Raw genomic sequence first — 27913 nt, forward strand, 5'->3', positions numbered from 1 at the left:
GCACCAAAAAAACATAACTACTTAAAGTGATACATTTAAGATATAATTCAGTTATTTCCCATTTTTCATTAGGTAAAATATGTGAAATATAGCATCACAACCATCTAAAATCAGAAATCAGAAATCCGACTGATTTTTGTGATGCTTCTTTGAAATATTTTTTTTTTAGCTATATGAAGGTCATATGTACGAAAGTACAATTTTTCGCCTTAGATAGTGCTACTGGGCATTTTTCAAATGGTGTGAATTGACTATGCATACAAAATTGGACAAAGTAAATAATTACTTTTATTTCTTTTATCGCAATATGAATGTAAAACTATGCTTTGTTTTCTATTAAGAGAGATAAATGAATATACAATTTATCATCCGACACATAGAAAACCGATCTACTAAATATTTCGCCATCATGCTTTTGGAACTGATAAATACAACATCAACGGTATCAAGTTTTCTACACCAGATGCGCATTTCGACAATCAATGTCTCTTCATTAATGATCGAAGTCAAAATATTTGAAAATCCAAGTAAAATTAAGAATGGAAATTGGGGAATGTATGAAAGAGACAACAACCCGACCATAGGGCAAAGCCTATTAAACGGTCGAAGAGCTGTTAACCTTAATAACTGCTATGACTTTTTCTTCATATATAACCTGAACATCAGATTGTTTAAAAAGTTAATAACGGTCCAAAAAATGGAAAGAAGCTGCTTGAAAAACTTTAATAAAAGAGTTTTTTTTAAACTTTCCATGCAAAGGAATGAAAATGAGAGGTATAGAGTTGTCATTTATAACCAATTAATGGTGGAAAGCTCCGTTCAAGAAACACAATTTTAGTGCATAATATTCAATGTGCCGTCCATAAAATTCAGTGTTATATAGTCTTTACTATTTCTGATTTTAGATGATTTTGGGGTTTGTTCAAAACAATTGTGAACATCATCCTTTAACATTGGCAACTGACAATTTCATTAACGATTCATTATTGGTTATATTATGTATGCTATATTTGGTTATTCCGATTTATTTGCATTTTTTTGTATGCAAAGTACTATTTAAATATTTGGCATAACGTTTTGGAATTTTCGGTCCTAAATGCTCTTCAACTTTTTACTTGTTTGGCTTTTTAAGTTCTGATTTGAGCGTCACTGATAAGTCTCATGAGACGAAACGCGCTTCTAGCGTATTACATTATAATCCTGGTACCATTGATAACTGTTAACACCACTGTGTCGATGCCACTGCTGGTGGATCTTTCGTCCCCGAGGGTATTACGAGCCCAGTAGTCAGCTCTTAGGTGTTGATATGAATATCAATTATATGGTAATTTTTATAAATTTCCTGTAGCAAAACTTTGAATTTTGGGAAAAACTAAGGATTTTCTTATCCCAGGAGTAGATTATCTTAGCCGTATTTGACACAATTTTTTTAGGAATTTTCGGTCGTTAATGCTCTTAACTTTTTAGTTGTTTGTCTTTTAAAGTTTTGATCTGAGAGTCACTGATGAGTCTTATGTAGACGAATGTATTAAGTTATACTCCTGGTATCTTTGTATAATTATTACGTCTACTGTACGGTTTAAGAGTTGCTGACCGTTGCATGCATCACACTATTGTTAAGATCCCGTCGTATGGTCTCTGTATTAAAGTTGTCTTATTTGCAAATTTTTACCTCTCCTTACTTACATATTAATATGATGGCGTTGCTCATGCAATGTCATCAACATTTTATGTGTAACTTCTTAAAATTTCCACCAAATACCAAAATCATCGGGTGTATGATAAAATACAGAGAAATATGTCAAAAATTAAAATAACCTGAAACAATCTTTGCAAGATGGATTCTCAAGAACATTCTTGCTTTGAAAAATTCAATCCACATACTTTGACCTTGGTGAACACCTAAATCATAATCAATCATTCGAAAATTTACCCTTGGTACCAAGCTTGGTTTTTCTTCAGGAGTTCACGATACCAATCATTGAATAAAAGCTTGAAATTTTGTGAATGTTTGTTTCATGTTTTTCTTGATTTTTCTTTATGTCAATTATTTTGAAGTTTTAAAATTATACGTATAGAAAACGATTAATTTAATGCACGACTTCAAGGTCAACTTTATACGAAAGATTCTATAAATGTGTTACTAACATGTTCTGTATTCAAATTTGCTTAAAAAAGCCAAAGGAGAAAACATCATTCATGTATTTTCATCTATAACATTGTCTATAACACAACACATTTTGTTGAGATAATAAGGGTCCTAAAATTCAAAAAGCCCTACTATCTACAAATAAGTGTACAATGTATTTCTCTTCACCTCCCACAGTCGTTTTGTTGCTGTCACATTAACATAAACTAGAAGCTTCATATATTTGTACTAAAAGGGGAATTAGTTAATTAGTTCGGACTTGAATGAAAGAAGTAACCCAACAAGACATAATTCATTTATTCATTTGATATACTTCTAAGGTTATAAACACTCAATAGCAAGACACGGATTTTTCTTTAATACAGCATCGTAATAAGTTCTTTTAGGTATACAGTCGATATCACTCTTAGTTCTAAGTCTGTCGATTTTCACCGTCTTCGTCTTCTCATTACGATCTACTGGATCTAAACGTACAGCATTTCCCGTTGACATACCAGGACTCTCATCAAAGTAGTTAAATGGAATCAGGAATGTACTATGTGATTGACCTGGTGTGTGTGTAACAGGTAAGTCCTCTTTCTGTACAACATGATGCATACCCATTGTAACCCACGCAACAAGATCCTGTAAAACACATAGCATTTAGAAAATCCTTCTTTAATTCTTTCATGTTGCTTTCAAATTATTCATTTATGTATTTGAAAAAAGATTTGTATCATGTATGTCTTCTGATAACTCGAAAGTTTCTTTTTTTATATCGTTACAAACGATATTTTATTATACTGCTGTTATTTTCAAATAAATAATACAAAACTTGAATAAATAACACTAGAAAAGATGAATGGTTTAAAACTTAAACAGTTCAATGTATAGTTCTTCCTCTTTTTATTATGTATAGGTGTTTGAATTACAGCATTACACCTGACATCAGAAATTTTAAAAAATCAGCCTGTTTTTCGCGTGAAGCTGCTAAAGTATCATTACACTACACATAATCAAATTTTGAAATCGATTAAGTAAATGAATAAAACGAAAAAGAGACGGAAATGAGAAATGGAGCAAGGCATAACATTGATATACAAAATTTGATCTGTACTCGAGGTCAACAGATGTTTTTTTTACGAATAAATATTATTTGTCAGTACACTCATCATATGTTCCAGGGATAATATTTTGTGCGCCAGACAACAGAGGGCAAGTATCCCTGATAATTGCAGTCGATAATATAGTATAATGTACCGGTATAGTGCATAATATTCAATTAAACATATTTACCTCATCTACAATATTCTCATTGTCGTCGATGAATTCTTGAAAATTAATTACTGGATTATCTGAATGGGTATATACCGAGCTAGAGTATGGTTCACTGTCTTTGTATTTTGTGACCGCTAGTTGGTACTGGGACCAGCTTACGGCTGGGTTGTTTCCATCATTTGGCGGTCTCATCACCTTAGTCATACCTTTATTTAACAGTTTGTATCCTGGTGAATTTCCGAATTTATCCTTTTTGTTATTGTTAACAAATGTAAGCAGCTTCGGATAATCAAAGTTGAATTTGTAAGCCGCCTCAAGTTCCGTCTGTTTTAATCTTTTGATGAATCTATTCTGAACAATTTTAACCCCTCGTTTTTTGTTACATACGTTATCAACAACATCCGGTTCTATGTCGATGGTTTCAAATCTGTTGCTTGTACCTTTAATATCAATATCCATTTTGAAATTAAACAAATGTTGATGTAATGGCGACATCAGATTGTTATCAACTTGAAAACTGTACGGGTTGTCATGGTCATGCCATGAGCTTGTCACTATTCCAGTAGGTGTTATTTTCACTTCCATGACGCCATTTTGATAAAAAATAAAATCTATGACATAATCATAAATGCCAATCGTAGGAATGGTTCGGAGGATCAACGCAACATTTGCAACTCCTTCGTAAAATCGATGGAGATATTTAAAGTAACCATTATGTCGACGGAGTGGCATGCCAGTATTGAACTCAAATATACAGAATGCACGCTCATTAGTCAGAGGTTTATCTTGTGTGTCAACTTTGAATGAGGAGTTTATAAAAGTTGCATCATTCGGACAATCAACACCAGGATGTAAATATTTTGCTAAAGCACCAATCTTCCAGGTAGTATCTAAGAAATTAAGTATATGTTCCTGTGGTTTATCCCCGGAATAAAACGTGGCAAGTTCTTGAAGACTTATTTCATAAGCAATACGTTCACCTTTATAGCGAATATCATTTAGTCGTGGTCCGTAAAATACAGACATCCCAACATCAAACTCCCAGTACGTATATGAAACATGTCTGTCGTTGATATTATAACGTATTCCATCTGGGGATACTTGTGATGGGTCTTTTAAAGGCCTATTAAAGGAGGGTTTGCCTCTTGAATTTACAGTCCTGTCTTTTTTCCCATTGCTTGTGGGATAAGGTACTTTAACGATATATGCCTTGTATGTGTTGTAATACGCAACTGTTTGTTCTAAGCTATTGAATAATGATCCATCAAACCAAACTTTGATTATATTATCGTTACCATTATTCTCTACTTCTCTGAGGACTGCAAAATCTACCGGCCGTAACAAAAAGTGTTCAGTGAACTGTTGCAACCAACTAAACCATAAACGTTTCTTGACACCAGACAGTGGTGTTGTCAGTTGACTATTAACATTGAAAGACAAACACAGATCGCTACAGTTAACTAACCGTCCACCGTATAATTCATAAAGCATTTTTCCTGCAACTCTATCAATTTTTTCAAGCAATGGCTTGATACTGAAATCGAAAACGTCAATAGGACGATTGATGAATGGAATAGACTTTGGTAGGTAAGGAACATGTCGATAACCAGTCGGGTTAGGCAATGGACTCACAATAATCTCTATAACATCTGGAATGGAGAAAGCGCCTCGAAAAATCATCACACGGGCCTCACGTCGAGGCTGAACACAATCTATATCTAAATGTTTCAGAACGTCTCTTTTCGGTGGCAAAAATATTTCAGATATAAAAACATAGTTTGAATTGATTGCTGCTTTATCTGCAGTTGTTAGGTTTAAATCTGAACGGTTGTAAAGGTAATCAAGCAGACCCACCATTTCCTTTTTTGTTAAATCACGAAACACAGATGGTTTAATACTTTCCTTTAAGTTCACATTTCCATATAAACTTGATTTACGACTACATATTGGAAAAGTTTTCTTAGCTGTAAAAAAAATAAAAAATTATTATGATAATTAACGGTTATAATTTGGGTTAAAATTGGCTTACAAGACTTTTTTCAAAATGTTTCCACGGGCTTTAAAGATGCAGCATGTGTTTTTTATAGACCGATTCAGTATTTTATCTAATTGAGATCAACGATCTCACAGCCTTAAAAGGTGGACGAAAGATACCAGAGGGACAGTCAACATATTTGGAAAGCGCATCTACATTTTTGCAACCACTTCATTCGCATTTTAAAGTTGAATTGGTAAAGACATATCTGTAAAGTAGGTATGTATTTTTGAGTGAACTGATTTATTGTGTTTGTACAAATAATTATGACGTCTTCATAGCATTTGTTAGTTTGAAATAACCTTTCAATACCGTCATTATCATGATAATTGCTTGAACTAGTGTTGTGACAATAATAGCATGAATTTCAAGATTATATATTCGTCTATAAAATGCGTCACTATTTGTCCTGTGATTTCTGTGGTCAATAGTAGAAGATGTGTGTTATTATTCTGCGGTTTACATGTGGTAATGGTTATCATATTCATTTGTGCGTTTCTCTGTGATGAATATTCTTGCTTTTGATTTACCGTTTAACTGTATTTATGTCAAGTAGCATTGTCATTTTTACACTGCAATATAAGCGGGAGGTTTGTCTTTTCATAAAATCAGGTTCAACCAACCATTTTTTCTTAAAACATTCTGTACAAAATCGGAAATATGGCAGTTGTTATCTAACAGTTCGTTTCTATATATGCTAACGTGTGTTTTTATTGCACTATCGTGTTTCTTTTGTTCCTTTGTTTTTCTTTTTATAGTTGATGTTTTTCCCATTGTGTTAGTTTGTAACCCGGATAAGTCTTCTTTTAATCGATTGATGACATATGAACAGCGGTATACTACTGTTACCTTTATCTATGAAGAAGATTTTTTTCAAAATTAATGGCTTCGAGGCCTTTGTTGTCACAGGAAATTTTTAGAAAGAATATTTTCTCCTCTTTATCAATTTTCAATGCGAGCACGTCTGAAAATTCTGTGACTGACAATATCCGAGATGACAGCCTGAAGTTGGTATTTCTTTGAATTGGGGTTTAAATTTAAGTTTTCTTTATCTCCTCAATAAAATTGACACTTAATTCACCTTCGTCAAAAATGCCAAAATTTAGTATTATTAACAATAGAAATAGAAAATGAATATTGATAATAGAATATAGAATTGATGCAATCATAAATGGAATAAGTTGATTTTTTTTAATAATACCTGTAACTTAAGAGGAAACACACATGGACGTGATTTATCTATTTATTTTGAAGGAAATGAAGATCACGGTAAGTTTCGGACAAAAAATCTAGAGTAATTGTCATACTGTAAAAACTGTACACAGATTTATGTTATTCGTTTTGCAATAAATGATATATCGGTATCTGCATGAATTAAATACCTACTTTAAATATTGCATAATAAACCGCTCAAGTTTGTCGATCGCAAGTATGGACACATATGTAAATTTATATCTTGTACTTACCTGACTTGGGCAACCATTTGTAGAATAGATTGTCACATATCCCTCCATATGCCTGAAATAATATCAAAATCTTGCATTTTCTATTAAAATTTGTTTTTGTCATCCTAATTAGAACATATCCTCTAATTGAAGCTTTAAATACGGCATAACAATTACGTCATTATACTTTTGCACAAATAGAACGGGCAAGTTCTCTGTTGATGCTCCGGCCACAATATATTAAAGACTGTTGAAAGTAATCAATAAAAAATCAATCAATCAATATTTAGTACTATAGGCTTCCTTTTTTATCTTCATCACTATTGATGTAAACAAATTACGAAGTAAGACAGAGGCGCAAAACCAAAATCTTATGGCCAAATAAAAAGACAAAGTTAAACACAAGAAAACCTTCAAATTTTAGCCAAGTGATGACTCTATTTCCCGACATTAACATCAACTTATGTACACTGCCAAGATAAGCAGTTCCTGTTCCACTTATTCATTTTATCTTATGTCCAAATCCTTTATTCATCTGATTTGAATAAAGGCAACAGTAGTATACCTCTGTTCGGAAGTCATAAATCGATTGAGAAACAAATTCAGGTTACAAACTAAAACAGACGGAAACACATCAAATATAAGAGGAAAACAACGAAACAACAAAAACACTGAAGTTCACGTTTCTTTTGGGGTTTTTTTTACGATTTTTCTTTAGTTTTTTATCTTTATGTGTGTTGTTGGCTTTTCCGTTTCTTAAGCGTCTATACTGAATATATTTTAATATAATTTTTATTTAGGTTGTAATGACACATTAACGAGTGTAAATTAAATGAATTTAATAAAATTTTGATTGTCATAAATTTACTTATACATTCTTCTTAAAAATTATTATATATTCAAATCCTAGTCTCGTGTCATTTTCTATTGGTATTGATGCATAGTCAAATTAATGCTCATTAATTTCCTGTCAAATTAATAACAAAAACCTACAAACGTTTATTCATGCAAGACTTTGAATTATTTAACCTTTGACAATAAATGTACTTTAATGTAATGTCTTGTAACTATTGTAACTAGATATGTTATGCTCGTTTCTCTGAAATAATGTTTTTTCTTTGTTCGTCGCGAAATGATACTCATAATAGCGCTTTCTTGTGTTCAAAAGCAATAAGACATAGTATTTCTGTTGATGTGCGTAATCTTAATTTCATAACAATGGCGTCGTCGTTGGTCGTCAATTTTTATGATAAATTTAAAAATATTTGTTTACATAGACAATAACTGTTTAGTGTCTTTAAATATCAGCTGTATTTGTACGAGGCTAGGAAACAAGGTATATGCGAGCTTTTAGCGAGCTACTACACCTGTTTCGAGCCGAGTACAAATACAGCTTATATTTAAAGACACTAAACAGTTATTGTCATTATCCTGCAATTAATTTTGTATATTGTTTGTGTTTTGAAAGGCACAAAAACTAACATATTTAGCATTTATTTTCTATTTGTAATCCCTTGAGGCCCGCGTAGTAATATCGAAATCACACATATCGCTGAAGACGGGTTCGCAAAAAAAGAATCTCGAATGGTCAACAATAATACATCGCTCAAGGTGAATAATTATCTTTTTTAACATAACAGCTAATTTCAGCAGTAAAAACAAATAACACAACATTGTCAAATTTGAAACAGAAGTGTACGAGTTGTCCTACGCTTTACACTTGACATTCACTAAAAATGCATGCTAAAATTGACATGGTTGATTTTGCAACACAATTACACACATTCAAGTTTTGAAATCGAAAGTTTGTCATCGTCATTGGAATGCAACGGGAATACACATTCTGAGGTCACACAGGTTCAATTAATACTCAGTCCGGCAGTGGGTGCAGCTTTTAAGCGATATCTGTATAGTATACAGATACAGCATTGCGATATCTGTATATTATACAGATAGAGCATAGCTATATCTGTAGGGCTGTATCTATATAGTAGGACACCCAATCGCAGGATAAAAAGAAATTGTCAGCATACATAATTATTTGAAATGCATACAACAATATACAATTGGCATACAAATATCAGTATCAAACCATGGTCAAATGTGTTTGATTTTAGCAACAGTTCTAAAATGAAATATCTGAGTAAAAAGTAACATAAATCATTGTTGTTTACGTGTACACATTTTTTATGTTTAATCCTATTTTTATAGTTAAAAATACTAAAAATGTATTGTCGTGACATAACAGAAATATCAGGATAAGGCTACGGAATGGGGAAATATATTTTCTCCGTTTATTTCCTATTCATATATCGTGTTCAAAATACACTACAAGTAATATTGTCTTTATAATACATTCTCAAAAGTTTGATACTAATTCAGATATAAACTTTCTGATATCATTTCGTTTTATTTTTTCTTTAATATTTCCAAATTGCTTTTGAATGGTTCCTTTTGACGAGGGTCGACCTTAGCGGAGTAAAATTGTAATATGGATGTTCTTGAAACTAGTCCAGTGAACAAGTACGCCAAATCAAAATATGAAATATTAGCAATACAGCAATGACATTTATCATTAATACAAATTTTTTAACAAATAAAAATAATAACAAAATTGTAAGTTCCTTCTCTGTAAGAGAAAAGTATTTATGGCCACCTCGAGGCAATTTTAATATTACGTTACAAATTTGAAATTTAAGTCACGGCATTATTCGTGGTTGAACGCTTTATACGGTCAGGGTTTGTATATCACATCGAATTACAGTGACTTCTCAAAATAGAACGATACCAATGAAGCATTCAAAATTACAAGTAAAAGGATGACGGTAACACTTTGGCAACAGGAAAAAAAACGACATAAACAAGTTTATTTCACAGACAACAAAAGCTTGACCAATACAAGTCTACTCTAAGAAGGGATGCAATCAGTTGCTCCGAAAGTTTTCGTTTCATTTGTCATATATATTGCGTTGCTCTGATTATTTCTCAAAGTTATATGTAACCAAATTATGAAATTATAATATTTTTTAATATTGCAACAGCTTTAGGCGTTTCAATCAGTTGTTTTACATCCTTTTGATTCTGATGCTCAAAACTAATAAAACTCTGATATTAAGATGCAATTTCGAAAATAATAATTGATCTTATCCATAAAAGTAGTGATAACAATTTTCACCTTTTGAAGTAATATAAAAGTTTGCGTGTCATTTTTGCTTTTCGTATTATCGGTATTTCGAATCTTACTTTAATACACAAAATAAACGAACAAACAGAATTTAAAAAAAAAGAAAGACATTTATTATCGCTGAAATTTGTAATTTTCATTTTTTTGGTCATTAATTAGATTTATTTTCTTTAAAATAAGTTACTTAAACTTACACAATATTGATTACTTAAACTTACACAATATTGATATTGTACGATTTTCCTATTTCATTTTGCATTTTATTCCTTATTTAAAATTTGAAATAAGAAAACATATAATATCCTTACATTATTCCATTTTGGCTTGCCGCACAATATACTTGGAATCCATAATATCAAAAATGTTAACTTAATCATCTTCAGGAACAAATGCAGGTAATATAGAAATTTCAAAATAGAATTCGATAGTTTTCAAATCTTGCACATTAATAAAGACTTCAAACAAAATTAATGCAAATATTTTATCAGTTTTAAACAGATTTTGTTGCATTTTTTCATTTATGAAAATATGTATCTCATTTGTTCGATTTAACGTATAAATCATATTATTCATACATTTAACATTATGATTGATCAGATTATACTTGCTAAACATATATAATAAGTGAAATGAAAATCATATTACATAAAAGTGTCGAATGACATGTAAGTAAAATAGAAAAATGATTTGTTTTAATAGCCTAATTACATCATTAAAAGGGACTTTTAATTTAATAAATTTCAAAAAATGATTTTTTATAAATCATATCCTTGTAGGTGTATTCGACGTGATGTACAACACACGAAAAATGTCTAATGCTGGTAATGTAGTGTCTCGTTTCATTCGTCTACACAATTGAGTTGCATTAATGTAATATTTCCTACTTGCATTTTGACCACTATAAATCATACCAATGGTTTATTTGGTGGGGAATATTTCCTTCAAATTGACAAAAGTAACCAGATATTATCCACAAAAACAAAACAAAAAAGACAGTTAAACAAGGGTTGTTGTCAGAACATAATATACAGTTAAATGTTATCTTATTTTATTTCTCATGTTGCAAATTACAAAACGTTTGTCGTGGGTCATCTTAAAACATCTTTTTTGTATTTGATAATCTTTTGATAACTTCATGACTTTATGATTCATTCATTTTCAAAATACAAACGAAATTTGCAAACTTACCGAAACATTGATTTTTTTTTTATATTTAATTATTCCATTGATTATAACTAATCAAACATTTTAATTTAATGTATCTCTGATACATAGTTCCCATAAGATGATTTAAAATGGATATATACTGTATGAATCCTGAGGGAAAATCTGGCTGAATATAAAAATGTGCTTGTGTTTGTTTCGATTCTTGACTTTAACAATAAATTGTCGCATTTACAATATAAACTGTTATAGGAATGTGATAAACAGATATTATTTAACGTTGTATCATTTAAATAATTTTTCTGTTTTTTTAGGGGGGGAAGTTGTCATATTAAGGTTTGCAGCGATGTTCGATGAGGAAAACACCCACATTTGAAAAATAACCAGGCAAATAATACCATGTTATCTGAATCGTCGTCTTAACAAATATGTATTATTGCAGTAATATAATTATGTCATAATCGATTCCTGAGATTTAAACATAGATAAAATGCTGTTGCATTATATTAACCATGTTCGTGAACGCCCATCCAGATTTAAGCTTATGTAGTAACCTGCATTTTTTATAATTTTATTTATTACATTTTCAATCTCAATTCCGAACTGTTTGCTGATAATTTGAAGCATTGATATATAAATCATTGAATTTATAAAATGTGTGTTCTAGATGTTATCATTCTGTATTAATGTTTTGTGACTTTCGGAATTTTTGTATAACTATCTCAATGTTAAACAGTTTCAACATTCGCCGAACAGACTCTGATATTGCAAAAGTCATTGTCACCATGAGCTGATTGGACAGCGTAATTATGTGTCCATACTTAATGATAATTACACTATACATTTAGTACGGCTATTATATAACTCTTACAAAGTATATCATGTAAGATTTCAACAGTTAAATAACAATCTCTGTCATTATAAAAGTACTAGTATATACATTGTAAATATAGATTATTACATCCACGCGTTACTATGTAATTATCTGTTTCTCTAATGATTAAAGATAAATTTTCTTTTTTCTAAACCGAAATCCCCTTCGAGTGCCTTCCACTTTCCACGAAGTTGTCAATTTCGGCAACCACACGTTGATTAAATTTTTTTTATACAACGGGTTCGGAAAGGGATATTTTTCCCTAGAATAAGTAAAAAGGTGTTCCTCCTTAGACAATCATTGAAAAGACCTTCTATGAAAAATTTATGTTCTTATATTTGCCTATTTTCATCATTTATGAAACATAACTTAGTGCCTCAGTCTATAGACCAAAATACCAAATACAATATCAATAAAAACAGGACAGTTTCATAGTTTCAAAAACAGAGAGCATTATGTTCAGTTTAACAGACAGAATACCAGAATTGTGTGCGCCAAACTCCAGGATTCAGAGGATAGTAATCTAAAATGATATTAATACGATAGATAAAGGCAACAGTGGTATACCGCTGTTCAAAAGACATAAATAGAATGAGAGTAAACAAATCCGGGTTACAAACTAAAACCGAGGTAAACACATCAACTATAAAAGGAAAACAAAGGAACAACAAAGGAACAACAAGAGCAATGAAGTGCAACAAAAAACAAACGACAATGGACCATACATAAAAACAAACTATTATTCAACAACTGCCATATTCCTGTCTTGGTACATGATATTTAAAGAACAAATGATAGGTTGAACATGGTCTGTTGGTTAGCCAAACCTCGCGTTTTATTATAATTAAATATACCGCTAAAAATACAACATTAGATGACAGGAATACAATACAATTTAATGCAAAAACACATACGTCAGAGAAATACATAAATAAATGATATTATAGTACATAGATTCTAATACATTCAATGATAATTATGATAGTAATAACAACAATGACATGCCTTTTGATTCTGATATATGTTATAAAAAGATTTGATATAAATGCAAATGCGACAATTTCCATCCAATCCACAGTTTATAAAAGTAAACCATTATAGGTCAAAGTATGGCCTTCAACACGGAGTATTGTCTCACATCGAACAGCAAGCTATAAAGGGTCCCAAAAATTACAAATGTAAAACCATTCAAACAGGAAAACCAACGGTCTATAAAATACGAGAATCGACAAAAACTTAATGAACTTGTTTTACAATTATATCACTGTCCCAGGTTAGGGGAGGGTTGGGATCCCGCTAACATGTTTAACCCCGCCAAATTATTTATGTATGTGCCTGTCCCAAGTCAGGAACCTGTAACTCAGTGGTTGTCGTTTGTTTATGTGTTACATATTTGTTTTTCGTTAATTTTTTTTATTTAAATAAGGCCGTTAGTTTTCTCGTTTGAATTGTTTTACATTGTCATATCGGGGCCTTTCATAGCTGATTTTGACATATGGGCTTTGCTCATCGTTGAAGACCGTACATTGACCTATAGTTGTTAATGTCTGTGTCATTTTGATCTCTTGTGGACAGTTGTCTCATTGGCAATCATACCACATCTTTCTTTTTTATATTCATCAGCCAACGACAACCACTAAACATCAGATTTTTTTACTCAGGGCATTTTATAATGTGCCAACATTCACCCTAACCTGTGACATGCATTGCAATACAGTTTTTTTCTCAAAATGAACTAAGACCATTAAAGTTCAACTTGCCGTGCCATTTAAGCCATAATCAAAAGCTAACCAGCTTTATCAATGTAAACAAATGACGGATGTTGTTTGGTCTGTTGAATTGGGAAAAAGGTATAGTTGAGGCGTCCTATTCTACTATTATCATCTGAATACATATATAAATTTTACAAAACTTTATTCTCGATGATTTTTTATTTGGCAATAACCACAGCCATGAGATTTCTCGTCAACATAATGCGTAATGTGTGCAGTACCAGACATTTGTAGTTACAGGCGAAGTATATTTACCATTCTTTAAAATCGTTGATATTTGTATTGTTTCGTGTCATCGATCTATTTTTTAATTGGACGAGGGTCTATATCCACTGTAATGTTTGTTTTTACATGGTTGTGTAGACTAAACTAGCGTACCAAGTAACTGTGGTACCTCGTTCGAATTTGCATGTCAAAAGATCTTTATGATATTTTACAGATGTTTCAATGATTCTGTGCTGAACAAAAAATGTAAACAACGCGTTAAATAATTTATTTCGTTTGAATCGCTTTTCTGGATTTACCTTCAACAGGAATGCTCAAAGCCAAACATTTGAAATCTGAAGATGTATAAGTACCGAAACCGTTGAAGAGCTTTATGTCAAAAATACTTAAAATGAATAGCCAAATTCATCTAAAGCCAAGTTTGCCTGGGGTAGTTGAAACCTTAGTTTCTTAATAATTTCAAAATCTATAAACGGACAATTTTATTAGAGTTTGCTTAATTCTGTTAGTACCGAAACACTGTTTACTGAGCAGATGATACCCTCGGGACTGATAGTCTACCACCAGATGTATCGACCCAGTGATGTAAAAAAAAATGCAAACAACACGTTAAATAAGTTCTTGCGTCCGAAGCGCTATTCTGGATTTACCTTCATCAGGAACGCTTAAAGCCTAACATTTGAAAGCCAAACATTTGAAAACCAAACATTTGAAATCCGAAGCACCTGGATTTTTGTGACATATGTTATCAGCAACATACGGTTTTAGTTTTCTATGTACCAAACATAATTCTTTTTTGTGTGTATTATATATACGGGATCCGAACATTTTGCTCACAACTAGCAGCTTACAAAAGCTCCATGACCTTCGGCGTTTATCATATATTTTTGAAATAGCAAAAAACGGTCATAAAGTAATTGTTCAAATAACTTAAGGTCAGCTTTGCCTGAGAAAGTTAGAACCCAAGTCTGTTTTACACTAAAAGGGTGTTTTCAACATGCGTGTACTCTTTACAGGAAAAATCCTTAATATGATGAAGTGACTGAAATAAGTGCAAACAAGTTTAATGGTGTAAATTTTAAGTAAATCCTTTATAGTAGGAAGATATGCTATAATATTTTTTGTTACATGAATTAATAATAACATATTTCATCTAAAAAGAAGAACTGATAATTAAAAATAGAAAAAAAATATATAATATTAACCTTTATATTTCAGCCTTCGATGACAAAGAATGCAATATGGCGACACAACACACACTGCAAAAATCAGTCCGATAAGACCTGACTCACGAGACCGGCAATATGCAAGACATAGAACACCAATCATTAAGACTCGCAATCCACGAAAATCAACACAAAAGCCAACACATTTTATAAACAATGCCCTCCCAGACTAAAATCTTATTGAGTCCACACCCGCATGGGTTTAGTAAAAAGGTGAGTAAGTCATTACTCTGCGCAATGAGAAAGTGTGCGCCTCGACTCGATGTAGAACAATTCTATCATATGGCAAATTTTGGGTACTTTGCTAATTTCATAGCAGCCATTTTGCCTTATCATGACAACAGCCATTAAAATAGGATTATACATTTCCCGAAAATAATAATTCCAATATGCCAGTTCCTGTATGTATTTTTGGATTCTGTTCATGTACAAATGCACATTGCCTACCTTGAAAACTCTCACCTTTTTAGATTGAAAATTGGAAGCGTAACCGTACTAATATTGCTATATAAAATAATGAAAAATTATAACACAAGACTCGAAATAGAAATAAAAATACAATAATATATTGTTCCGCATATAGAATAACACATTGTAGATTGAACTTTCAGGTTCAATAACTTACATATTACCTGCTTTCTTCAGTTGTCGGCCAAATTCTTTAAGAAAAAACATGGTTATTTCTTCCTTCCCATTTCGTAAAAAGTCAACGTTTAAGCATTTTTCCTTATAATTACATATTTATATAAATATCAGCAAAAGAAAGTTTTCAAAGATACCTAAAATTTAGATTCCAGACGGACAAGGACTGGATTTTCCGCAAGATTGATATAATTTATATTTTCAATCTACAACACTTAGGGAAGCAATTCAATCAAAAGGGTCAAAGTCATGCGTTGCAATTCATATGAATAAAGTACCAAGGATTTTGCCATATGTGTAACTACATGATACAATATATTTAGTTATGTCCTTATTCATTAAAATCAATGAAACTACCGATCAAGACACTTCTCATCCTTGCTACAATAATAAGTTGATAACTTTTAAGAATACGTTTATTTCAATGATCAGCAGGTTTACAAGGAGGATATTTAAATTAATGGGCTCTATAAACAACATCAATATACTAGTTAAGTTAAGATGTTCGAAGCAAATCGAAGAATCTTGCAAGAAGTGAAATCACAAAAATACTGAACTCCTATGAAAATTTAAAACGGAAAGTTCTAATCTAATGGCAAATTCAAAAGCGCAAACACATCAATCAAATGGAGAACAACTGTCATATTCCTGACTTGGTACAGGCATTTTCTAATGTAGAAAATGGTCGATTAAACTTGGTTTTATAGCTAGTTTTATGTAACCTCTCACTTGTATGACAGTCGTATAATATTCCATTTTATTGACCACGATAGTTTTGGTTCTCCATAAACGGTTGCGATCTATTAATGCCTTGGTAATTAAATGTTATTTTCCGTGAGTTCCTTTCATTATCACATTAATTGATGTCAGTTAGCTCCGTTATCTAACACTGACGTTCTTGCAGGGCCATCTTACATAGTAAACATTATCTGTATTGCAAACACACAATCTGTAACAAACTTACATAGTACGAACATAAATCGTCGCTCAATATTCCATCAATCCACAATACCAACAAGATTTTCTTTAACCTTTCAGCAACAAGAGGAAGATATATCAGCATTTGAAAACTATTTTCACTATTTTTTTTTTTCAAGTCTCTGTACTGGTTAAGTGTTTGAAGTACCAATAGAATATTTGATTTTTATGACAGATAATTTTTATTTTTAGACCTATAATTTTTATATATATATATGAAAAATACATAACATATGTGAATAAAGGCAACAGTAGTATGCCGCTGTTCGAAATTCATAAATCGATTGAGAAAAAACAAATCCGGGTTACAAACTAAAACTGAGGGAAACACATCAAATATAAGAGGAGAACAAAGACACAACGGAAACACTTAAATGCAGCACAAACAGAAACGAACTATAAGATAACAATAGCCATTTTCTTGTCTTAGTACTACAAGCATTTTAAGAAAAAATGGTGGGTTCAACCTGGTTTTGTGTAAATTTTACACATAATTCATGTTATTTATAGATTTGACAAGTATGCTTGGTTCATAAAATTTACATGTATTCACAAATGGCAACAACTGGAAAGATAAATAACATATTATATCTTAAAATATATAGGCAATGTTTTAATACAAATCCATAAAAATATCAAGAATATTAGTATGCAACATATGTTTAAAATCAATGACCAAATACATGTACTGAATTTTTTTAAGGTGGAACTTACACTTCAGGGAGATAACTCTCTAAAGTCAGCTAAACGTTTTAATTACGTTGTGTTGTAAAGGGAATGTTAAGCTTCTCAATGATCAAAATTGGTGTTTGTCAAATTGCTATATAACCAGTGTAATTTTTCTGACAAAACGGTTGGTTCAAAATTTTTGAAATTTTTATATATTTTTTTAGAGAGTCAAAGTAAATACATTGTCCAAATTTTATGAAAATTAAACGAGCCAAATTAATTTTAGTGAAAGTGTTGGGTACTACCTTAAAAGGACATTTAAGAAATGTAGTGTTAATTTGAATCTGAATTTTTTTTCGTATGTACTTCTGCAATTACAAAATATGGACAGTATATTAAAAGCATATAGTTTAGCTTTCCAATGTATGGATCCGTCATTTGCGTACGTCTATAAACGATACATACAGTCGGGAAACATTTGAAGTTTGAAAATAACATGATAATAATATGAAGCAATAAGACTTAAATTCGATTATTATCACAGAAGTCCTAATTTGAATGATGTACTAGGTTTTAGATGTACCTTATTCGTGACATATCATTATGTGACGTGTTGCAGTCTTTTTCTCATAATTTCAGACAAAGGAGCTGTTGAACACAAGTTGTAGAAAATGTATGATCATAATCTATTATTGAACCAGATATTTGATCACACTGGGTGTTAAGCACATGCGTTTGAAAGTGCGCCCTCAATTTGTTTCACTTTCTTTGTCTTAAAGTTGAATTGAAGTTGTTTAATTAAGTTGATGGAAATATTCTTAAATGAGCATTAGCTCAGAATTTGATTTTGTTTATTTTAATCATTAAGAAAAGTGAAATAATGAAATGAACACTAGCTTTTAGTAGTCAATTTGGTTCAATTTTGACAAAATAACAAAGAAACATAGCTGATGAATTATTCACTTGCAAGTGAATGATCCGACCTCATTGAATGTGGTCATCTCGATAGTTAATTAAATGGTGGCTAGAATAAATGAACACACGAAAAAATATATTTTTCGAGTACATGCATTGTTTATTGTTTATCTGAGACTAATTGTAATTCGGATACACGTTTAAGTATGTTCTAAATCAAATATGAAAATTTAGTCAAATCGGTGAACATGAATCTGACAGTTTATGTTCCTTTAAGTTATTCCGGTATATGTTTTTCAATTATTTTCTCTTTTCTTACTTTATTCTTTTTATGCAAATATTACAGCTATTGCCGGTAAAAGACTAGAAATATAAATCATTTGCATGACTTACAGTATATTATGGAAGTGTTCCAGTTATATGTAATAAATATACAGAACTACTGTAAAAATCAGTACAACAATCTTTTTTTGAATGTCTTCATGGGAAAAAACACTTTCTCTGCTATAAACACTTGTCTTACTGTTCGGTACAATGCCAAAATCCAACAAACTACACCCTCTATAAACGCTAAACATAGACATTTAAAATGAATACCTATCATTAACGCATAACCAAAACCATAACCAATAAAGGAAAGAGAAAATAATGTAAAAATATATGCTGGCATTACTTAAAGGAGCATGAGCTGTCAAATTCATATTCACCGATTTGGCTCAAATTCTCATATTTGATTTCTAATATATTGTAACGAATATCTAAATCACAATAAGTCTGTGAAAAACAAATTAACAAAGCATGAACTCGGAAAATGTATCTTCGTTTCGTGTGGGTTTTTTTTTCAGTAGTCTAGACGCCATCTAATTAACCGTTAAGATGACCTCCGAAAACGGCCGATGTTCTCATTTTCCAATATAAACATAAACATAAAAATTAATAAATAACGACTTCGTGCATTTGGATTTTTCTAGGGCTGTTTGATTTCATAATATGGATTAAAAATAGTTTTTACCCGTATCAGAGTGATTTTTTGAGGATTGAATCGGGCAATGAAAATTTTTACCTTTTTCCACTTTCCATGTTATTATTCTTTTCCTTTAAATGGTTGAACACGACTAATCCATGCACTACCAATCTGTAGCTAGTGAATCAAATTGAATGTCAAATGATTACGGATTAAATGAGGTCAAATCATTTACTTGCAAGTGAATAATTCATCAGTTGTTTCTTTGTTATTTTAAAAAAAAAATTAACCAAATTGGATGCTAAAAGCGAGTGTTTATTTCTTTTCTTATTGATTACTACAAACGAAAACATATTCTAATATTTTTCATATCTCATAGCTAATGCCCCTTTAAGAATATTTCCATTAACTTAATTAAACAATTTCAATTCAACTTTAAGGCAAATCAACTGCAAAAAAATGAAACAGCACTTTCAAACGCATATGCTTTTCACGTGGTGCAATTACATATCTGGTTCAATGTTATATTATGATCATACATGATCTACAACTTGAACAGCCCCTGAGTTTTAAATTATGAGGAAAAGACTGCAATACGTCACATAATAATATGTCACGGATAAGGTATATCTAAAACCTATTATACCATTCCAATTTATACTCCTGCGATAATCGAATTTAAGTCTTATTATTTAATTTTTTTATGTTATTTTCAAATCACAAATGTTTCCTGACTATGTCTTCTTTGCAGGCAAATCCTAAAGATGCATCTTTACATAGGGACGATCAACTATACTTTTAATATACTTTTCATATTTCGTGATTGCAGGAGTACATACGAACGTCTCACATTCAAATTTGCACTACATTTCTTAAATTTCTTTTAAACAAATAAGTATTTGGCCATTGATTTTAAACATATGTTGCATATTTTTTTGATATTTTTATGATATATTAAAAAATTGCCTATTGATATTTAGATGTAATATGTTAATTATCTGTCCTCGTGTTCAACTTCCCACGATGACATTTGTGAATACATGTACATGTAAATTTGTTAAACCAAGCATACTTATCAAATCTATAAATAACATGAATTCTACATCAAATTCACATTAGTTAAGTATATTTTATATAACTTATATAAAAATTAAAGGTATAAAAAATCAAAACTTTTTGTCACAAAATCAAACATTTCGTTGTTACTTCAAACGCTTAACAAGTACGGAGATTTGAAAAAATAGCGAAAATTCTTTTCAAATGCTAGTATATCTTCCTCTTGTTGTTGAAAATGTTAAAGATAATATTGTTGGTAATGTGGATTGATGGCATATTGAGCGACAATTTAAATTCGTACTATGTAAGTTAATTATAGATTGTGTGTTTGTAATATAGATAGTATTTACAATGTTAGATCCTGCAAGAACGCCATGGTGAGATACCTGAGGTACCTCACAAATGAATGTGATATTGAAAGGAACTCAAAGAAAATAAAATTTCATTACCAAGGCACTAATAAATCGCAACCGTTCATGAAGAACGAAAACTATTGCAAGATTCTTTGATTTGCTTAAATATCATGAATATATTGTACGGACAATTTAGTGCGAACATCTTAACTTTTCTAGAATAGTGGTGTTGTTTATAGAGCCTATCAACTTAGATATTATCCTTTAAACCTGCTGATAATTAAAATAAACGTATTCTTAAAAGCTATCAATTTATTATTGTAGGAAGAATGAGAAGTGTCTTGATCGGTAGTTTCATTGATTTTCTTTTAAATGAATTATGACAAAACTAAATATGTTGCAAAAGCTTGTTACTTCATTCATGTGATGTGCACCACATGACTTTGAACCTTTAATTAAATTAGTTCCCTTAGTTGAAGAATGAAAATCTAAATTATATCAATCTTGCGAATAATCCAGTCCTTTTCCGTCTTGGATCTAAAACTTAGGTGTGGATATTTACAAAAAAAGTAGTTTAATCCTAAGGAAAAATGCTTAAAGTTTGACTTTTTACGATATGGGAAGGATGAAAACAGCATGTTTTGAAATGATTTGGCCAAAAACGTAAGAAAGCTTTATCAAACATGAACATACAACATACGAAGTGTTACCCCATGCGGACAAATCACGAACAATATCTTCTTGTATCTTTATTTCTATTTGAATCTTTTTTCGTTAATTTATATACCAACTAAAAATTTTTTTAAAATCATTTATTGAAAATTATCCATGAACTGCGAGGTGTCATTTTTATTTAATATTTTTCCTGCTGTATTATAACACTGACAATTGAACAAAAGGGAAAGCAACGACTAATAAGTAAATGGATCATGCATTCGGATGACAAATGAAAACATTTATATTAAATCCATGATTCAAATATCTTTTCAGAGAAATGAAAGGAAATGTGACCATCTATTTTACAAATGGGTGTCCAAGTCAGGCAAGTACAAATATATTTTACATTTGAAGAGCAAATAAATTTATGCACCTACTTGCGAACTTAATGTGATAGTTTCGTCTTTTGCATCGTCATGAGATTAAGTGTGCCCAAAATAATTTAGATAAATATAAGACGTTAAAGGGTATAATGCAACTTCTATAGTAAGAACTAAAGCTGAATTTGAGACTGTAATATAATTTAGTTCAAGTTTTTACTAAAAGTAACAAGAAGATGGAAATAAACTCGTCATAGAGACCAGGATTAAAATTTTAAGTTTGCGCCAGACGCGTGAAATTTAATAACAGTAGTTTATTGATTTTCAAATCTCATTAATTTGATTAAGAAAATACAAAACAAGGTAACAAACGCAAATTGAGGGATTCGCATGAACTCGTAAGGATCGAAACCGGTCGTGTCGACGGAGTAAGTGTCTCCTGCTGTGCATGCATCAATACAAATCCACATGAAATGAAAATGTCACAATCGGGAAAAGTACACACTCAGTATATTCACATTCCAGCCGACCATTGTGCATTCTAAAGATCTGAGACCGCGAAAACATGTTGAGACGCAGACATATCCTATAAGTTAAGCAATTTATAATGGTTACCGTAAATTTTTTTTTTGCACAGGTTTCAGTCGATCTTCATCGTAAATCTGTAGGATTAGTTTTTATGTAAGGTGTACACGCTTTTTAGTATAACTAGAGCCTGTGTCGCTCACCTGATATTTTTATGTACAATTGATACATGAAAAATGCAATCTTTATAATTTTGAATTAGTTTCAGAAAACTTTTGTAAAAGATTACAAAAATTTACTGTAAAGGGCAATAACTCCTTATCGGGTCAATTGACCATTTTGGTCATGTTGACATATTTGAAGATCTTACTTTGCTGAACATAATTGTTGTTTACAGTTTATTTATATCAATAATAATATTCAAGGTAATAACCAAAGACTGCAAAATTTCCTCAAAATTACCAATTCATGGACAGAAACCCAACAACGGGTTCTTTGATAGACTGATACGTCTGAATATTTCAGGGCAGATAGATCTTAACCTGATGAACATTTTTTCCATTGTCAAATTTGCTCTAAATGCTTTAGTTTCAGAGATATAAGCCAAAAGCTGCATTTTAGACCTATGTTCTCGTTTTAGCCATGTCGGCCATGTTGGTTGGCAGGCAGGGTCATCCGACACATCTTTTAAACAAGATACCCTAATTATGATTGTGACTAAGTTTGGTTATAGTTGTCTCAGTACTTTAAAAGGAGAATATTTTTGTAAGATTACAAAAATTTTCGAAAATTTGTTAAAAATTGACTTTAAAGGGCAATAACTCCTTAAGAGGTCAATTGACGATTTTTGTCTTTCTGACTTATTTGTAGATATAATTATGCTGAACATTATTTATGTTTATAGTTTATCTCTATCTATAATAATTTTCAAGATAACAACCAAAAACTGTAAAATTTCCTTAAAATTACCAATTCAGGGGAAGCAACCCAACAACGAGTTGTCTGATATGTCTAAAATTTTCAGTGCAGATAGATCTTGACCTGATGAACAATTTTACCCCATATCAGATTTGCTCTTTATGCTTTGGTTTTTAAAATATAAGGCAAAATTTACATTTTCCACCTATGTTCTATTTTTAGCCATGTCGGACATCTTGGTAGGCGGACCGAATCATCGAACACATTTTTTTTTAACTAGATACCCTAATCATGTTTATGGCTAAGTTTAGTTGAATTTGGCCCAGCAGTTTCAGAGGAGAAGATTTTTGTAAAAGTTAACAGACGAAGACGGACGCCGGACGACGGCTAGGTGAGCTAAAAAGGCTTGAGTTCCTACTATCCCAGGTTAAGCTGACCTTAAGCTAATTAAGCTATTAATTTTCAAACCGTTATTTTGCTTTTTTCAAAAATATGATGAATGGCGAGGGTCATGGAGGTTTTGTTAGCTGCAGGTTTAAAATTGTGTAAACATTATACATGGAAAAATGAATTTTGTTTTATTAGCAGAAAATTGAATGAGAAAATAATTTTTTATGATGTGAATACAGAAAAAAGGGAAAATTACATACTCATTTCTACGAAAGTACGAAAGCCTATTAGGGTATTTTTTAACGAGAAAATTACGAGATAAAAAAATAAAAATTTTGACCCTAAAAGGCTTTCGTACATTCCTATACGGAAATTTGAAAAATAAAATGAATAAGAATACTGTTAGGTATTTGTTTTTAAAAGTCGAAACAATAGGACATAATATATGATTTTCGTCATCTTAAAGAAAAGACTTGCAAATGGATTTTGCTCCTTTCTCAAAACTTGTATATTTTATTCAAGATCAAGACCGATTGTGTTCTGCTATTTGTTAAAGGAGAGATACATCTGATCCACCTAAACACTAATGATTAGGACTCGAACAACAATTTGATCTTATTGATATATTGAAAAATTGTTTTATGATCTCGACACCATGATCAATCATGGTTTGTTATATGACAAAATTCTTTAATTAATGGAATGAAAGCTCCATGCAATGGACATATGAATCGGAAATATTCGAATTAAAAATATTTGTTAACAGTTTGAATTCTGAAATTAGGAGGAATTTTTAAATACATTTCTGTTTCTATTTGACCTGAAATTGTAAATGTTTATAATCACTATCATAATTTTCTCTCTTTTAACAGCAAACAAAAACATTCCAGTTTGTACTCGTAAATCAAGATTGTATGGTAATGTGAACTTGAGGGAAAGTATTAAACCATCTGTTTTTCGTGATTTAACGAAAAAGGAAATAGAAGGACTTCTTGATTACCTTTATAACCGTTCAGATTTAAACCTGACAACCGCAGATAAAACAGCAATTAATTCAAACTATATTTTCAGTTCTGAAATATTTTTGCCGCCGAAAAGAGACGTATTGAAACATTTAGATACAGATTGTGTTCAGCCTCGACGTGAAGCCCGTGTGATGATTTTGCGAGGCGGTATCTCCAAACCAGATGTAATAGAGATTATTGTGAGTCCTTTGCCAAGCCCTACTGGTTATCGGCATGTTCCTTACCTACCAAAATCTATTCCATTTATTGATCGTCCTATTAACGTTTTTGATTTCAATCTCACGCCATTACTAGAAAAAATTGATAAAGTTGCAGGACAAATACTCAATGAATTATATGGTGGTCGTTTAGTTAACTGTGGCGATCGCTGTTTGGTTTTTAATCTCAACAACCAATTGACAATACCGTTATCAGGAGTCAAGAAACGTTTGTGGTTTAGTTGGTTATATCAATTTACGGAATATTTTTTGTTACGGCCCGTCGATTTTGCAATACTCCGAGAAGTAGATAATAACGGTAATAATACTATAATCAAGGTTTGGTTTGATGGATCATTGTTTAATAGCCTGGAAGAAATAGTTGCATACTATAATACATACAAGGAATATATCAATACAATTCCCTTTCCAACAAACGCAGAAAGTAAAGATAAGTCTATCAATTCTAGAGGCGAACCATCGTTTAAAAAACCTCTAAAAGACCCATCACAAGTATCCCCAGACGGTATACGTTACAATATCGACGACAGACATGTTTCATATTCGTACTGGGAATTTGATATTGGGATGTCGGTATTCTACGGACCACGGCTAAATGATATTCGCTACAAAGGTGACCGTATTGCTTATGAAATAAGTCTCCAAGAACTAGCCAATTTTTATTCCGGAGATAAGCCACAGGAACATGTAATGAATTTCTTAGACTCTATGTTTAAGATTGGTGCGTTGGCAAAATATTTACATCCTGGTGTTGATTGTCCAAATGATGCCACGTTTACAAGTTCCTCTTTTAAAGTTGTCACACAAGATAAACCTCTAACAAATGAGCGTGCATTCTGTATATTTGAGCACAATACAGGAATGCCACTCCGTCGCCATAACGGTTACTTTCGATTTATCCATCGATTTTATGAAGGAGTTGCAAATGTAGTTTTGATCGTCAGAACCATTCCTACGATTGGCATTTATGACTATATCATAGATTTTATATTTTATCAAAATGGCGCCATAGAAGTTAAAATAACACCAACTGGAATAGTGACAAGCTCATGGCATAGATATGACAACCCGTACAGTTTTCAAGTTGATAAAAATCTAATGTCGCCATTACACCAACATTTGTTTCATTTCAAAATGGACCTTGATATCAAAGGTACAAGCAACAGATTTCAAACTGTCGACATTGAACCGGATGTTGTTGAAAATGTATGTCACAAAAATCCAGGTTCTACAATTGTTCAGACTAGATTCGTAAAAAGATTAAAACAGACGGAACTTGAGGCTGCTTACAAATTCAACTTCGATTATCCGAAAGTACTGACTTTTGTCAACAATAACAAAAAAGATAAATTTGGGAACTCCCCTGGTTACAAATTGGTTAATAAAGGGATGACCAAGTTTATAAGACCACCAAAAGACGGAAATAACCCAGCCGTGAGCTGGGCCCAGTACCAACTAGCAGTCACAAAATACAAGGACAGTGAGCCATATTCCAGCTCAGTATATACCCACTCAGACAATCCTGTATTTTCTTTTCAGGAATTTATTGATGACAATGAAAATATTGTAGACAAGGTAAATAAGTTTAAAATAATGTGGTCCCTTTTCGTCATTGGTTTTTTGGTATTTCGATTTTTATACATTCGGCGCTTTCAAATAATTGACTTCCTGTCTGAGACAATGTTACAAATGTACAATTTGTAGTTTAATCTCTCACCAACAATGTGTAGAGTAGCACTAACATAATATTGATTTGATGACTGAATATAAAAAAAAAACTAGTCACCATGTAAAATATATTTTAACGATCTTTTGACTCGGTACGCTAGGTTAAAGGTGTCAAAAATACTTGGTACGCTAGGTTAGGTGTCAGAGATACTTGGTACGTTACGTTAGAGGTGTCAACGATACTTGGTATGCTAGTTTAGAGGTATCAAAGACACTTGGTACGCAAGTTTAGAGGTATCAAAAAGATACTTGGTACGCTAGGTTAGAGGTACGTTAGTTTAGAGATATCAAAGATACTTGGTACGCTAGTTTAGAGGTATCAATGATTCTTGGTATGCTAGGTCAGAGATGTTAAAGATACTTGGTACGTTAGGTAAGAGGTGTTAAAGATACTTGGTACGTTAGTTTAGAAATATCAAAGATACTTGGTACGCTAGTTTAAAGGTATCAAAGATACTTGGTACGCTAGTTTAGAGGTACGCTAGGTAAGATGTGTGAAAGATACTTGGTACACTAATTAGGAGGTATCAAAGACACAGTTTCAAGTTGATGCAAAAACATCCCTGAAAGTTTTCTCATATATAACCTATGTGATCACTTATTGCCAAGTCTTGATTTTTCTATTTAGTGTTATTGGGGGAGTTTTTTCGTCGTATTCGTTGTTTTTCTTTTGTTGTCAATTTCTCTACGACTTCTGATTTGGAAATTTCAGCGTGGTATCTTCGCCTTAATTTCTATTAATTAATCTAAAATCTTTCACTCGTCAGTATTTTCCTCAACTGCTCTTGTATAACACCAAAATGTTTATTTTACAGGATCTAGTTGCATGGATAACAATGGGTATGCATCATGTTGTACATAAGGAGGATTTACCTGTCACACATACACCAGGTCTATCACATAGCACATTTTTAATACCGTTTAATTACTTTGATGAGAGTCCTGGCATGTCGGTGGGAAATGCAGTGCGAATAGATGCAGTCGATGTCAATGGAAAGACTAAGGTGGAAATCAAACGATATGGTCCCAAAAGTGATGTCAACTGTATTCCTAAGAAAACTTATTATGATGAAATATTGAAGAAAAATCCGTGTCTGGCTGTTGAGTGTTAATTATCACATATAAACATGAAAACAAGTTTATGTTGTTTACTGTTTTTCTTTA

The 27913-nt window shown here is 31.6% G+C and overlaps 2 protein-coding genes across 2 annotated transcripts; one reads left to right on the top strand and one right to left on the bottom strand.

Annotated features, from left to right (window-relative positions):
- Positions 1 to 2470: 2470 nt before the first annotated feature.
- LOC143066850 (putative amine oxidase [copper-containing]) lies at positions 2471 to 7010 on the bottom strand. Its single transcript, XM_076239662.1, has 3 exons — positions 6908 to 7010; positions 3425 to 5370; positions 2471 to 2773 (listed from the first exon to the last, which is right to left on the bottom strand). The coding sequence occupies exons 1-3, from the start codon at positions 7008 to 7010 to the stop codon at positions 2471 to 2473; spliced, it is 2352 nt and encodes a 783-aa protein (XP_076095777.1).
- Positions 7011 to 20790: 13780 nt separating this feature from the next.
- LOC143066640 (putative amine oxidase [copper-containing]) lies at positions 20791 to 27861 on the top strand. The gene is made up of 4 exons (XM_076239497.1): positions 20791 to 20852; positions 21901 to 21950; positions 24651 to 26596; positions 27565 to 27861. The coding sequence occupies exons 1-4, from the start codon at positions 20791 to 20793 to the stop codon at positions 27859 to 27861; spliced, it is 2355 nt and encodes a 784-aa protein (XP_076095612.1).
- The last annotated feature ends 52 nt before the right edge of the window (positions 27862 to 27913 follow it).

Source organism: Mytilus galloprovincialis, chromosome 3 (assembly GCF_965363235.1).
Source record: "Mytilus galloprovincialis chromosome 3, xbMytGall1.hap1.1, whole genome shotgun sequence".
NCBI lineage: Eukaryota > Metazoa > Mollusca > Bivalvia > Mytilida > Mytilidae > Mytilus > Mytilus galloprovincialis.

Bases quoted from the DNA above. Each gene is read 5' to 3' on its own strand.
- LOC143066850 (XM_076239662.1), bottom strand. From the start codon at position 7,010: ATGACAAAAACAAATTTTAATAGAAAATGCAAGATTTTGATATTATTT. The intron at 5,371-6,907 runs GTAAGTACAAGA...TTTTTTTTACAG, and splicing joins CAAATGGTTGCCCAAGTCAG to CTAAGAAAACTTTTCCAATA. The intron at 2,774-3,424 runs GTAAATATGTTT...TGTGTTTTACAG, and splicing joins ATGAGAATATTGTAGATGAG to GATCTTGTTGCGTGGGTTAC.
- LOC143066640 (XM_076239497.1), top strand. From the start codon at position 20,791: ATGTTAAAGATAATATTGTTGGTAATGTGGATTGATGGCATATTGAGC. The intron at 20,853-21,900 runs GTACTATGTAAG...ATCTTTTCAGAG, and splicing joins TTGAGCGACAATTTAAATTC to AAATGAAAGGAAATGTGACC. The intron at 26,597-27,564 runs GTAAATAAGTTT...TTTATTTTACAG, and splicing joins ATGAAAATATTGTAGACAAG to GATCTAGTTGCATGGATAAC.